A 15,236-nucleotide genomic window follows, 5' to 3' on the forward strand; every position below is an offset into this window, starting at 1 on the left:
GGGCTTGATCCCAGAACCCTGGGATCATGACCTGAGCTGAAGGCAGAGGCTTTAACCCACTGAGCCACCCAGGCACCCCCAAATCTTTTCTCTTTTAAATAAATAGCTGCATAGTATCCATTTTGCCAGTGTACACACACACACACACACACACACACACACACACACACACACGCTCACAATCATTTTTTGAATTGTCTACTGAAGGACATTTACGCTACTTCCAATTGTTTGCTTTCCTAACTGCTGCTGCTGCAATGAAGCCCGTTGTTCCCAAGAAGGCTTAGAGGGAGTTTCAGATGGAGTGTGACATTTGTCAACTCTGTAGCTGATAAGAGTGACCCATTAGGACTTTGTACTGAGGGTAGGAGCACGTTTCCCTGTATGGAGAAACAAAGATCTCTGTCCAAAACACTTTAGCCAACACAATCCAAGATACGAGAGTTGCCAACAGGTGGGACAACCTCAAAAAGAGTTTCCTGTCTGTGATAGTTTAGTAGTAGACCAGAGACCTGCTACTTATTGCTCAACACTGATTGCTGGATCAGAAGAGGAATTTCCAGACTCTGTTTCCAGCAGGGCTGGTGGAGGGCTGTGGATCCCACCAGACAGTCTGGAGACAGCTAGACAGGGAGATGGGCCGCAGAGCTCCAAATCCGGCAACAGCACTGTGGAAGGAGCGGTGACCTATGGGGAAACTCGTAACTCATAGACCAACCTCTTCCAGCAGAGGGCAGTGCCTCAGATATCAGGCGGGACTCGGGCCAGCTGGAGGCAGACCTGGGGACTTCGCTGGACGGATTGCAGCAGCCCTAAGTCGAGGAGAAATTGAACTAAACTGTCCTTTGGATACTGTAAGTGACTTTGGGGAACGCTCGGGGAAAGACACGGTGGGACTTCTCGCTACCATGATCTGCCTGTTTTCTAATGTCTGCTCATTGGGGTTTGGTAATAAATCTCTTTTTATACAGCCTGGCTGTGAGGGTTTGCAACTAAGGGAATTTGGAACCAATTGAACTCTACTGGCCACCGAGTTGCTCAGGTCTCTGGGTGCATGCTTGAATCAAAGAGGGAGTGACATGCCTAAAAAGTCACCCAGCCTTCTGGCCCTCGGGCTCTGTGGATCTGACACAAAGTTTACAAATCGAAAGTTAGCAGAAGGAAAGATATGTAAGAAGTAACTATTTTATCTAAAAATAGAAACTTAGTGTTTAACGCCGGTCTTTCCTTTTTGCATTTCAAGGACTATGAAGGATGACCGTTAAAACAAACTTTATCGTGGAAGAGCCAGCCATGCCAGCTGCCGCGTACAGATAATGAAAGATTACAAGCAGTTAGTTTCCTAGGCCTGAACAGTTTCCCATCGACTCTTCCTGAGTATTGCTTACCTTTCCTTCTGTGTAGAGTGGTTAGAATCAAATCGGGGCAAAACCGAGTTACTGTAAGATAAAGACTGCTTCTACTCCTGTTGTTTTTGAGCCTTGCGATAAGAAAGGAAGGAGTGAGTTTGGCCTTTGCTGGTGGAGTCAAGCAGATTTGCCAAATGATAAAAGTACTGTGTGTGTTTAATTATTTGTCAGGCATGGCGGTGGCAGACACATCACAAACGAAATCAGAGCAAGCAACAGTGAAGTCTAAGGGTGGTTCGCACGCGCTCCTTAGAGCAACATTAAGTGACGGAAATAGCAGCGAGGAAAATAAAGTTTCTTGGCCGCTTTATTTTCCGGGCCCCTCGCAGCCCGGGGATGTCCGGCGCTCTCCCGGAGGCCAGATGATTCGCGGCCGTCCCGCCCCGGCCAACCAGCCGGCGAGTCCTCGGGCCGCCGAGACGCCCAGGGGCTTCGGCGGGTTTGGCGTGGGACTGTCAGCGGCAGCGGCCGCGGCCGGGGAAAGGAAGGCAGTCGGAGGCTCTCCCAGAGGCCCTCTGCCAAGGCCGCGGCCGCGACCCGAGACCGTCCCCCCGCCGAGGTCTCGCTCGGCAGGGCGCGGCCCCAGCGCCACCCGGCTCGCCCCGGAGAGGTGGGACTTTCCCCACCGGAAGTGATCCCGGCCCGTCTCGGGGAACTGGGGCACCTCAGCCAGTGTGTCAGGGAAACCCTTCCGGGTGTGTGTTGGGGTTGGGGGGGGGGGGGGGTGGGAGAGGAAAAAAAAAAAAAAAGAGGTGGCTTCGCCCGGAGTGGCCGCCGCCGCCGCCGCCGGACGGCCCCCGCCCCTTTCCCCTCCGCGAGCAGCGGCGCTGGGGCGGCGGTGAGACGCAGGAGCCGGCCGCTGGCCATGGCCTTGGCGTGACGGAGACTCCCGGGCGGCCGGGCGGGTGCGGACGGCGGGGTAAGCGGCGGCGCAGGCAGCCGGGTCCGGGCGGGAGCTGGCGGAGAGGAGAAGGGAGCGGGGAGCGGGTGGCGGCCGGGGGCCCCGCGGGTAACGTGCCCCCTCTGCTCCCCCACCCTCCCCACAGGCCGGACGACGCCCGCGGGAGCCGCGGCCCAGAGACCCGCCCGGGCGGCAGTGACTGGAGCCGAGCCCACAGGCCCGGGCCGGCCCGGCGGCGCGAGCAGGAAGCGGGGTCCCTGGGCCCCTTTGTGTGTGCAGGGCGGGGGAGGGGTGCCGGGCCGCCCCTGGCCGCGGGGGGCTCCCGTTTCGCGGCCCCCACCGCTTCCCTCGGGGGCGCGGCGCGTCTCCCCACCCCGCCTCTCCGGGCTTGCCCTCCTCCCCACGCCCCCTGCCTGGGCTTCGGTTCCTATAGGAAGGGCATCACCACCTCATCCCCACCCACCCGACACTTGGCTCATTCCCCTCCCCCTCCTCTAACTTCCTCTTCTTCCCCCGTTGGGCCCTCGGCCTCTCCGCACTCTCCTCCCCAGTTCGCCGATTTCCGCCCACCTTCCGCCTCCCCGAGCCGCCGCGGCTAGCGGGGTGTTCTTTTCCCTCCCTCTGGTAGGAGTTGCTGAAGGTGAGACTCATGAGGGAATACAAGGTAGTGGTGTTAGGGAGCGGAGGGGTTGGCAAATCTGCCCTTACTGTGCAGTTTGTCACTGGGACTTTCATTGAGAAATATGACCCCACCATTGAAGATTTCTACCGCAAAGAGATCGAAGTGGACTCTTCCCCCTCCGTGCTGGAAATTCTGGACACCGCAGGAACTGAGCAGTTTGCCTCCATGAGAGATCTCTACATCAAAAACGGCCAAGGTTTCATCCTGGTTTATAGCCTGGTTAATCAACAGTCTTTCCAGGTAACCAAACCGAGTCTTGTAATTTGTTAGAAGGGGGTGTGGTAATCCCACATTTACTTCTGGTGTGCTCGAACCGGGCGTTAATGACTATGTTTTGCTTCTGAAAGTTAGACATGGCGCATTTTTGAGGTTACTTCTGGCACGGAAAAGTATCGGGTTGTTTCTATAGAGAGAGTCTGCAGTAACAAGCGTCAACAAATATTTTCAAGTTATTTTTGAGTCAGAAAAAAGTGAGGATGAAATGATCTGTGTATATTTAGCCTGGAAGGGAACCTTCTGAAGTTGCTTGTTCAGTTCAACAAGTATTGATGAATGTACTTGCCGAACAACATCTAAGAGCTAATCTCAGGTAAATAGAGCACTTTGCAGAGAAAAGTATTTGGAGCCGATTATCTGTGACTCCTCTGTATCCCTACCTCTTCCTCTGTGTTCTCTCACCCAAGTTTCCCAACCAGATTCATAAATCTTAGTGTTACAAGAACCCAGGACCTGCCTTCTAGGCATTTTACTTACTTGGGGGGTGTGTGGAAGAAAGTTACTGATTAAAAAGACGAGTGCCCAGAATTAATAACCAGCAGTAATAACTTCTGCAGCTGATCCAAGTTGTTTTCGATAACACCAACTGTATTTATGCAAAATCGGTGGATCTGGGAACACCAGACAAGTGCAAATTTCTAACCCTGGCTGGGTGGCCGAGCTGGCGGTGGTCCAGTTTCTTCCGAAAATCTGTCCTGTCCTTCAGTGGGAGACCGACTGAAGGTTTAACATTATTTTAAGAGATGCAGTAAATGTTGCTATTTATTCCTCCAAAATAAATAACCTCATATTGACCCATTCTATTGACCTCCATTGATTTAGGAAATGGATAGTTTTTTCTGCATTTAAAGATATGCACTTAATGTTGCTTGCTTAAGAGACATAAGTGCTTTAGCGAATACAATGTGCGAATTCCGCTTTTCTTAGTATTTAAATTACAGTACTCCAGTGAAGTTTTCCAGTAACCACGTATAGCAACTTCAGGATTTTTTTTTTCCTCTTAAAGATATCATAAGTATAGTGACCAAATTAAAGTACGTTTTATGTGGGCTTGAATTCCAAAACAATAATAGTATCATAAAAGCATTTTTCCCCAGAAAGTACCAAAGGTGCTATTTGACAGGCATTTTCTTTCTAAAGGATCCCCCAGAGATTTGTTATTCTATTAGCTGACTCTCTTGAGGCTGAAAATCTGTTGAAGGGTTTTTCATATGATTTCCATTATATCTGCTTCTGTTACAGGCATAAATAGGGAGTGGAAAACTGCCATTATTTCAACGGAGACTTTTAAACTCTTTCAAGCCCAGTTGTCATGAATTCGGTTTCTCATTTGAACTTGTGTTTCCGTAGGACAACAGGGAAAAAGGACACAGGGAAAAAGAGCTTAACCTAGAAGACCGAATTGATACATGATCAAACGGAATCGGTGCAAACACCAAATAATCATGGTTTCACAAATTTTCGGTCCTCTGTTTTTCCTTCATCCTGCAAGCGAATGTTCCATTCACTGTCAACTCTTCAAATTAAACACGTTTGATATTTAACTCAAACCTTTTAAGTTTTGAGCCGTTTAAAAATCGGAAACTTGGTATTAAATCTGTGTGATTGCCTTAAAGCAACACTTCCTCCCCTCGCCCAAAGTTGATGCCACCTGAGAATTGCTAAGGCTCTTGTCTTTTATCATTAATTGTAATTAGAAAAAATAAGACACTTGGGACAAAATTGGAGTTGTAAAACCTAACCAGGCAAAGGGAAGTGTGACTGTCTTCCCACCGACTGCTCCTCAGTGCCATTTGTCCTTCCTAGGAGCTGCTTATTGTCACATTCGTTTCTAGTGTATTTTAAGGTGTTCCATTTCACTGGGATGAAGGCCTGCCATTAAATTTAAAATGAAACATCTAAGTGTATAAGTCTGTTTTGAACTGGTCTTCGAGGCATGACACGGTGTTTTCGGTCCCACCTGAAACTCTTTCTCACAGGCACACTTGCTAAAGGACTAGGAATGCATAGATGCCGCAGGCCTGTGCTAGGGTAACAGGTGTTTTCAGGAGTGCCGACAAGCTGGCAGGTTTAAGGAGATAGCTAGACATCCTTATGTACAAATGGATTCATCCTAATTGGGAACTTACTTTTTATATCGGTGCAGACCAGGGGAAAGAAGTATGAGTCCCGAGGTTCGTGGGCAGCCTGCATTTTATTTTCTTGAGAGATACCCAGCAGGTGGGATATGTGGAAATGATCCAGTTCCTGCTTGGGTGGGGAAAATGTTTATTTTGTCCATTTGGGTGTATAGTTTTATTTTGGATTCGGTTTTCTGTACTCCCTGAGGGATGACTTCTTGTGATATTGTAATACTCCTGTTACGGTCATGCAAACGGAATTCTTTTTTTCTCTTTGTGATTGTTTGACTAGGATATCAAGCCCATGAGAGATCAGATTGTCAGAGTGAAGAGATATGAAAAAGTCCCACTAATCCTAGTAGGAAATAAAGTGGATCTGGAACCAGAAAGAGAGGTTATGTCTTCAGAAGGCAGAGCTCTGGCTCAAGAATGGGGCTGCCCTTTCATGGAAACATCGGCAAAAAGTAAATCAATGGTGGATGAACTTTTTGCTGAGATCGTCAGGCAAATGAACTATTCATCCCTGCCCGAGAAGCAAGATCAGTGTTGTACAACTTGCGTTGTCCAGTAAAAAAAAGAACCTCAATCATGGCCATACCGAGCAGGTTAGTTGTTGATGGAACCTTATGAGCCTGAGTGTGTTTTGGTTTTGATCGAGTATTAACAAAAAGCTGGTTCATACCAATACACGTTGTGCTACCTTCAGTTTCCTTGTGTGTTTTTAAAGTAACATTTCCCTTAGCACAAAATAGTCAACATTCAATGAAGAAAATAAAAAAAGATAAGCAAAATGAAGGTAAGGGATTGCCTATATTCCTGTCACTAAGATTTATCTTTGTAAAGGTGAATCAGTGTTCTCTCTGCTTCATCGGGAACATTCCTTCGGGGTGGGGTGAGTTAGAGGATGATACTCCTCTTCCCTGTTCCGGTGATTTCACATCCAGCAATAATTTCAGAAGATGACGGGTTTTGTGTTTTCCACACTTTTCTGCCCGGGCTAGAGAGCTGCTGTAATTGAAGTCATCAGTTTACTAATCATCCAAGTGCTTGATTGAACAGGATGATTATTTAATCAAGCTCATCTGTACCTTGCACTTCAGGGACTTCAGTGACCTCTGATAATAACAAATTATAGTGCCACAGCGTACCTTGACTTCATTATGACCATATGGTCCAAATGAAAATCTGGCAAAATCCTCTGTGATGGGTTAGAAGAGACACACCCAGTCCCAGGCAACATTTCTCTTCCCTTTAGTAAATAATGGAGTTAATAAGCACAAAAACAAAACCTTCACGCCTTGCGTTGAGTTGAATGATAACTTCATAAGAGTTTTCTCAAATGATTGAGTTTTTTAAAAAGCAAAGTTGTGTAAGACTGACTGAGCATTTTAAGTGGGATTCTTTTATTCGCATCGTGGTCTTTTAATCTAGTTTATGATTGGGCAGATAGTTTCATCTCACTTAGACAGTAACCCTTACATAACAAGATAAAACACCCAGTGTCCTGGACGACTGCAAACCCCCAGCAAACGGCGGACTAGTCTGACAGTCTCAGGAACGGAATTGATTGTTGGGAGCCAAGACTGACCTCAAGTCCACGAGGCAGTGTTGGAAATGGCAACAGGCATTTCCGATTGCAGAGACGGTTCCTAATCAAAGGTCTGGCTTTAGATGTGCTCCCTGGAGAAAAGAATAACAGTCCCCAGTTTATCTTTACAGACAAGATCTTCCGTCAGGGAGTGTCTGTCACCTTTGAAAATGAAGGATGACAACAGTGCTTTATTCAAAATGCTTTCACACATCTCCTTTTTAGCGCGTCCGAATATGACGAGAGCACACTTACGTTCTAACACCTGGCTACACCTGCTCCGGCATCACTGTCGAGACCGCGCTCCAGCTTGTGTTGGGCTGATAGCGTCACGCTGCCAGTGTAGTTGTTTGAAGCAGGAACAGGCGTCTGCAGGTGCTCCAGCCCCGTGTTCGTGTTTCCCTAAATCTCTCCCCACTGGGAAGCCAGCTTCAAGTTGGAACAAATCTGTGTGATCTTTGCATCTTTACCATTATGCTCTCTTACTCTGTCCGACACCTTTAACTGGGGAAGTGACATAAATGTACATGTTTTAGTGTTGACATCTTTATAAAAAAAAAAAAAATTAACCAGCTCCCGCAGAATGTTCCCAGTTTTCTCTCCGGCATTAACGTAGACAGCCACAGGAAGTAAACGAAATAAAATTCAGATTGGCAAATGGGTAGTTCCTAAAGTGATTTTGAAATCTGAGTTCTCGCTACATTTGTTTCATTTTGCAGCTTGTGGGATCTAAATGACTTTTAATCCATTTGGTTACCTGCGGGGATGATTAAATCGAATTGCTTTATATCTCAAGCCAACTATGTTTATGTTTTAATTATTTAAATTTAATAATTGGTCATTTCTTTATAATCATAATAGATCAAGTCACCTGTGTAGTTTTTTGTCTGGTTTTCATTGTTGTAAGCAGAATACACATTGGAGGTGTGAGCACTGAAATAAAATAAGCAGCTGAATGTCTGAAAGTATTGAAGGAAATTTCCTGACCGAGATCTTTTAGAACAAAGCACACTATGCTTGTTCTTTTCTGACCTCACATAAGCTGGAATTGATGTGTATGGGAATCTATAACCTGATGCCTGGAAAAGCTCGTGCTCATGCTGGCTTACTATTTATCCACAAAAATAGGTGATGAATTCTGAATCCCGCAGCTTGAGCCACAGAGCTCCGAAGTCTGTCAGTCCCAGATCCAAAGTGAAGATCAAACTTTGACAATGTGATTTCAGCCATGCTTGTCCTTAATACTTAGAAGTGAGAAATGATAAGATTCAAATAAGTCAGAACTGTTGGGACTGTTGTAAGGCAGTTGCTCTTCATTGAAAGGGGACATTTTCATGTTCTAAGAATTGCTTCTGATAATTGCTCACATTTATTTCTTAGCACCCTTCAATGTGGGTCACCGGTCTCTTGCCCAACACCTGTTTATCTGCGTGGCTCCCAGGATGGTTTCCTCCCCTTTCACCCTCTGACTGGCTGTAGTCTTAGTGTGAGTTCCGAAGCCCAGATTCTTTACGTGCTGTCCTCGTGACGGCTTTCCTTACTGACCCGGGGAACCTGCCGCCGAGGGCCTAGAAAGCCTGCCTTCCTGCGCAGCAACAGTATACTGGAAACCCGGGTCGGGGCTGCAGACTGGTCTGCTTTCACTAACTACATCATAGCTCCTCTGTATGTTGGTGTAAATAATTGACAATTGGCTCTTTGGGTGTACTGTCGTGGAGAATGATGGGTGTTTTGTTAGGCATCTCATAATACTTGAAAAGAAGCGAATCCCAGTGCTGCGGGCACTCAGGGAGCGGAGAGCGCACGTCCAGTTAGAGCCCACTTGTCAGGACTCTGGGCTCTTTGTTGCTGGGACTGCCCTGTGCATTGGAGGGTGCCGACCAGCATCCCTGGTCCCTCCTTTTACTAGGTAGATGCCAGCAGCAGTCTCCCCGACCCCTAGTTGTGACAAACAAGGATATCTCCAGACATTGCCTGATGGCTCCTAGGGGTCACTAAGAACCACTGACTTCAAGGAATGGGGGAACGGTAGCATTTGAGTCCCTTTGAGTCCCGTCTTAGAAGAATGGGTAGGATGTGAAGGGGATGGGGAAGGGGTAGAGGTGATTTCCAAACGGAGAGAGCGCCAAAAAGGAGCAAAATAATATCCCTGAATTAGGAGTAGTCTGTTGGAGCCCTGAAAGGCAGTTGGGAAGTGCAGTAAAGTCATCCTTCAAGTGTGACAGTTTGGTAAATACCCTTTTGGCAAATAAAATTCTTTTAAGAGATTATTTCCCAAGGATTTCTGTATCTCACTCCAGTATTGATGAAAGTTATTTAAAAAAAAAAAAGAAAAGAAAAGAAAAGAAAACCAGAATAAAAAAGGTGTTCTTACTATGGTTTGAAGGGCTCCTGAAAGATTTGATCCTATTTTTCTCCGTGCAGTACGGAACGGCTTCTCCCAACGAGAGTAAATGGTGCATAAGAGTACCAAACACCAGCAATCAAACTGAAAGAACAAAGATCATTATTTATGTCAGCTTCAGTTCATTATGTATGTCAGCCTGAAGAAAAAGCGAGATCCTTGATTCCAGACCAGCACATCATTTCACGTGGCAGCAGAATGCCCGGGATGTTAACAAAGGCTCCTGAGAGGCTGAATCATCTGTGAATGTCATTTTAGTCTCGCTGGCCTTACCCTTTCTAAACACTGCGGAATTGATTAGCATGTTCAGGGTTTTTTTTAAAATAAATACGTGGAATCCGAATTGTTCCTAGTCTTTTGTCCCCCAGCTTTTAATTAGATACAACGGGCTAAGGATTTAGCAAACGAAAAAGGGACAATCATGAAAATTAAATCACATCGTGTACTTTAAAATGCTGGCATTTTCATATCCAAATTAAATATGAATCCTATGGGTGAAATACCGGGCTGGAATTCCGTTGCAGGAGTTAAAGTGTAGATACTTTTTTTTTCCCCCCTGCCCTATTTTGCATATCACCTTGAGTAGGGAAAATAGCTTATTTTAAAGGCTTGTTTGTCATCCAGTTCCCATGGTGAGCCAAACTCCAGCCCGAGGCATGGTGGCCCTGGGTGGAGCAGGGGACATGCTTTCGGAGCACTAAGTACCAGAAAGATCTGTAGTGCACCTGGGGCATAAGAGGGTCCTTTCTGCAACCCCCCCCCAATTGTCCCAGACCTTTACTGACACCATCCCCCACTTCCCTGCCTACAGGTTCATGGTCTGGGACTGTTCAGAGTGAATAGGTGCCTAGGTAGACCCGCTCTGGGTGTGGAGGTGTCTGTGATTAGAATGACTCCTTGTATATCTGTTCCCTCTTTAATTGCTTCCTTTTAACCTTAAGATTAGGCTTTTATTGCAGAATGAAATGCATATGAGCCGTTCAGTTTTACTCCATTACCTCTCTGGCTTAGAATGAACCATCAGTAGAATTAACAAAAATTGCATCATAGAGTTGGAGAGTTGCCACCGAGGAAATATTCTAGCCATACTCCAGGAAAGATTCTCCTCGTGGGATTACTTCTCAGTGGAATTCGAAAATCCAGAAGATAATATCACTAAGAAAAACTTAAGTCCTGTCAGCTGTTGGAAAAACTTACCCTACCAAAAAAACATACTCCCAAATTCTTTTGATTCGCCACAGTTTTAGGAACATGGGATTCAGAAAAAAGCAACTTAGAGTGGACGAGAGCAGTCCCCTACCTGGTCTGATCTGAACCTGGCAGCTGGAATCCAGTCACTGGGCTCATACCCTGCTTCGCAGTGGACACGGTCCTACTACCGGAGATCTCAGAATTGAATTAATTTAAATTTATGGAGATTTTAGGTGTAGGACAGAAGAAAAACAGTTTATCCCTTCCTTTCTACCCCCGGTTTACCGTAAACTCCTTTCATTCCAAGGCTCAGTGCCCTAGTTTGAGTATTTAACTTGGATATGAAAATGCCAAGTAAAAAAAAAAATGGGAAGGGAAATTCGTTTTTTAAAAAATTCCTTTGGTTAAATCTCCAGAATATCATATGTCTACAACTGGAAAAAAATGAAAATTGATTATGTTTGCACATTTATGTTTGCTAAAAAGAATGCTAGTAAATAGTGTTGTTCGTAGAAATGGCGAATGCAGCTAAGCTAAAAAGATATTCATAAACTGCTCAGTCTCTCAGGAGCCTTTGTTCACATCCCGGGCATTCTGCTGCCACGTGAAATGATGTGCTGGTCTGGAATCAAGGATCTCCCTTTTCTTCATGCTGCCAGAAATAATGATCTTTGTTCTTTCAGTTATGTGTTTGGTACTCTCGGGTACCAACTTACCCCGCTTGGGAGACTCTATTTCATCATTTCCTGAGCAGAAGGTTTGGACTGTTCAGTGTGTATGTGTGTGTGTGTGTGTGTGTGTGTGTGTGTGTGCGCGCACGCCCGCGCACACGCTCTTCCTTAACAAAATCTAATTGGGAAAAAAGTTAAAGAGTGAGACCAGTTAAGCAAGAGTTGGAGGAGAAGCTTCCAGAGTTGGGATTTGTTGGGTGTCTTACTGGACACTTGATTGTCGAGGGCAAGGATCACTTGGATTCTGTCTTACAGACAGCAAGTTATACTTTTGCAATCTGTCTGGATATGCTATCCTGGGAGTTAAAAAGTATGAGTTTGACCAGCTGCCTTTAAAGCTTCTGGAATGTTTTTTAAATGAACGAGAGTTGTTAGTATACTGAAAATGTTGCTGTCAGAGTGTGCAGCAATAACATTTATATTTTGCATTCTGTGAAATAACTCATCTTGAGAGAGACTGTCCTTTTTGCTTAATGCAAACTTTTGCTTCAGGATTTGTAAGTGCAGAGAGTCACAATTTATTACTCTTCTGAAAGAGACGTGGTATTAATACTTTGTTCAACGATATGCCTCCTATTAATGTCGTTGAGTCTGACCCAGGATTTATCTGTCTCTTGATTTCACTGGAGTGTTGTCCTGTGGAGTGTGGATGGACCATATGTTAAAGCAGATTTTAGAGAGTGGGAAATAATGCATCTATCACCTTTTATGTAATGTAGATTATGGTTGATAAGCTGGCTTGTATTCTTAGTGTTTATTTTGGCTAGAAACAAATAATTACTACTTCCTCAATTTGATTTCAGAGAATGCCGGAATTACTAAAACACCGTATGTTACAAGTCTTCACTGTTTAAGAGACAGAAGCATATTTGAAAATCCCAAATTCTTTATAATTTATTTTTTTAATGTGGATGAAAATTTACAGCAAACTTATTAATTCAGATCAATTGAGAAAAGTCTAATCTGAATTACTGAAAAGTCTTCACACCGAATTGCATATAGACTGAAATACTGTTGGGGCGCCTGGGTGGCTCAGTCCTTAAGCCTCTGCCTTCGGCTCAGATCATGATCCCAGGGTCTGGGACAGAGCCATGCTCTCTGCTCAGCAGGGAGCCTGCTTCTTCCTCTGCAGGTCCCCCTGCTTGTGTTCCTCTCTCGTTGTGTCTCTCCGTCAAATAAATGAATAAATAATCTTAAAAAAAAAAAAAAGAAAGAAACACTGTTTTCTTAGGTATAAAAATTCAAATAAGGCTTAAAAAATAAAGGCCCTCAGTCTGGATATCAGAGACATAATTCTAGTCTTCTAGAATTTATATCCTAGTTGAGAAATGGAAAAAAAAACCGCTGACATTTGCATACTTTCTAAGGTACTTTCACAGATTATGTGATATTTACCACAATCCTTGAAGAAAGAATTTTTATCTTTATTTTAATGATGAGGAAACTGGACTTGCTCAAGCTTACATAACCAGCATCCTAGTTAATTTTGGTGCAAAAAAGTTTTAATTTTAATTGGAAAAAACTGTTTCATAATAATTTCTAAGGCAAATTCTTCTATTTTTTCTAATGTGTTTAGGTGGCAGAATTTCAATAATGAGCAGAGAGACATTCTTAAAAAGTAATCATTTTTATGTTATAGCTGCTAATAAAGACTTCTCTCAGGGTTGGACACTAATAGAAGTGTAGCTGTCAAATGAAATTAAAATTATGCATGTAGAAATATTGGTAGAGCCTCTAGATGATCTTAAATTGGTTTTGCTTGGCATTCTTTCATAGTTGCTGTTCTACTCTTTGTTTCTGGCTTCATTTAACAACTTTTATCTTTTACGGTAAAAAACAAACGTAATTCCACTCCCCTAGAAGCTACACAGTGATCCAGCACAGTTAAAGGACGTCGTGTCTGAATGATAGGTTCCCCCACTGCCGCCGTGGTATTAATTAGAAGGGGAAAAGTGTGTCAACTGTGAGAGTGGAGACTGAGAAACCCAGGATCAGAGGAGAGGTCCCTGTGGTTGGGAGGATGTCCAAAACAGGGCAGACCAGAATGGGGACCGGGAACTACCGCTGTCACCTAGCATCTAACCCAAGTCGGGGTATGTAGTAGGTGCTCAGTAGGTAGGCCCTGATTGCATTACATTTTCTTATTTTAAGTTTTCCCCCAAACCTAACATTTTGAAAAAGTTTTGCATACCGTCCAGTTTGCTCATAATGAAAATGTATTTTATTCTAATGCCATTTCCCATTAAAAGTATGAAGAAATCAGATTCAAAGAAGAAGTTAATATCTGCCACTTTGGTACTGTACAATCTTGTAAACTGGTAAGAACATGTTTAGTATTGTATAAAGTATAAAACAAGTATGAAGTATAATAATATATTTAAAAATAAACCAGCATAGCTAGATACACACAGTATTTTTATATTCAGTGCATCACTAGTGTTTCTAATTTTCAGTGACTCTTTTTGACCACATAAAATTATTTTTTTAATTTAAACTCATGGGGAACACAGCAAAATTACGTCTTAACATAGTTCAGCTGGTGCCAGTTCTGCGTATATATTGATCTGTTGTCATTATTCTCATTTGAACCTGTAATCTGTTTCTATATTTTTATGATATTTTCATCTTAATTGCAGATAAAACTCAGAGGAAATTTGCACAGATGCTGCTTTGGAGAACTTACAACCTGGGTTGCAGAACTGAGCCTTGGTAAACCTGTCTCTATTACAGCATGTTGCCATACATCTAATTCAGTGCATAAGGTCCTTGGCCTTCAAGATCCATTGACCTTAAACGGGAATGCTTAGCACGTTTACCATATGTTTAAAATCTGTTCTTTATCAATCAGTCCTTTTGTAGCTTTCTAAGTTCTTATTGATGGCTAATATGCAAGAATTAATTTTTAATATTTTAATTGATTTCTTTAATCAGTTTCTCAACTTGTATTTATTAAATACTCAAACTCAGTATTACCTACTCAATGCCTTTTAAAAGAAAGTTATAATGGAGAAAAAAAATTGAGCCTTAAACAAATGGTTACTTCTGTATATTACCTCGCACCAGTGCTTCATTCTATTTGTAAAATCTTTCTCCTTTAAATGGTTGGTTAATACTTTGAGACTTTGTTTACGTGTGGCAGTGTTGTAAAAAGAAACTAAAGATCACGTTTTTACCCTGATGGATGGAATATCCCTTTTCTTCAAGTGCAGTGTGTGATGTGTTTCTGTAATTAACATGTTCTGAAAGTTCCAAATGATATTTGAAATTGACGGTAGAGCATTTAGCTGAAGAGTTAAGCATTTGATTCCATTAGGTTTTCACATGTGTTAATCTCATTTACAGCATCGAATTGCAGCAGTAACATTTTCCTTTCTGTGAAGTTCTAAATTTAGTTATGACCTACTTAGCAATGCCTTTGAAAAGGGATATTGTATCCATGGTAAATTAATTGTATACCTAAACAGAGATCGCTCAGCTTTGCCTGTCAGGCTTGTAATTGACATCTAGTAGACTTCTGCACATGTAAAATTGAATTCAAATAAAATCATATACGCTTTCTAGTTCTTAATATTTGTCTTTCTGGATAATAGTTTAAAGCAATATTTGTTAAAGTTTTCTTGCACTATCACAATTGCTTTTTAGTTATTTCTCAAGAAGCATGTTCGTAGTAGAGACAAAAATCTGTGTAACAGGAGAGGATAGCGCCAAGTCTCTGGGCTTTTTTGTTTGTTTGTTTTTTGGATTTTTTTTTTTCCAAATGTGCTTCTAATAGCCATTGCCTTCCATGTTGTTTACCTAATCAGCACATTTTGTCTGAATACTTGAACATTTTAACAATAACACAGGTATAGAAACAGAAAGGAAACTTGTAATCTTTGGGTTCAGTTTTAACATCTTGACAACAAGCGCTTTTTCTAGCAACAACTTTAAAATT

The 15,236-nt window shown here is 43.3% G+C and overlaps 1 protein-coding gene across 5 annotated transcripts; it reads left to right on the forward strand.

The window, feature by feature from the left end:
• Positions 1-625: 625 nt before the first annotated feature.
• On the forward strand, positions 626-14,870 carry RAP2C (RAP2C, member of RAS oncogene family). 5 transcript variants are annotated; one of them, XM_059386045.1, is made up of 5 exons: positions 626-854; positions 1,244-1,333; positions 2,456-3,232; positions 5,681-5,993; positions 13,939-14,870. In XM_059386045.1, the coding sequence occupies exons 3-4, from the start codon at positions 2,960-2,962 to the stop codon at positions 5,957-5,959; spliced, it is 552 nt and encodes a 183-aa protein (XP_059242028.1). In that variant the 5' UTR covers positions 626-854; positions 1,244-1,333; positions 2,456-2,959; the 3' UTR covers positions 5,960-5,993; positions 13,939-14,870. The 5 variants fall into 5 exon arrangements, with proteins under 5 accessions (XP_059242028.1, XP_059242027.1, XP_059242032.1 ...); XM_059386044.1 differs by lacking the exon at positions 1,244-1,333; XM_059386047.1 differs by lacking the exons at positions 5,681-5,993; positions 13,939-14,870 and having other exon boundaries at positions 640-854; positions 2,456-2,950; positions 3,072-3,156.
• Positions 14,871-15,236: the final 366 nt, after the last annotated feature.

The sequence above is a fragment of the Mustela nigripes genome, chromosome X, assembly GCF_022355385.1.
Source record: "Mustela nigripes isolate SB6536 chromosome X, MUSNIG.SB6536, whole genome shotgun sequence".
NCBI classification, from domain to species: Eukaryota; Metazoa; Chordata; class Mammalia; order Carnivora; family Mustelidae; genus Mustela; species Mustela nigripes.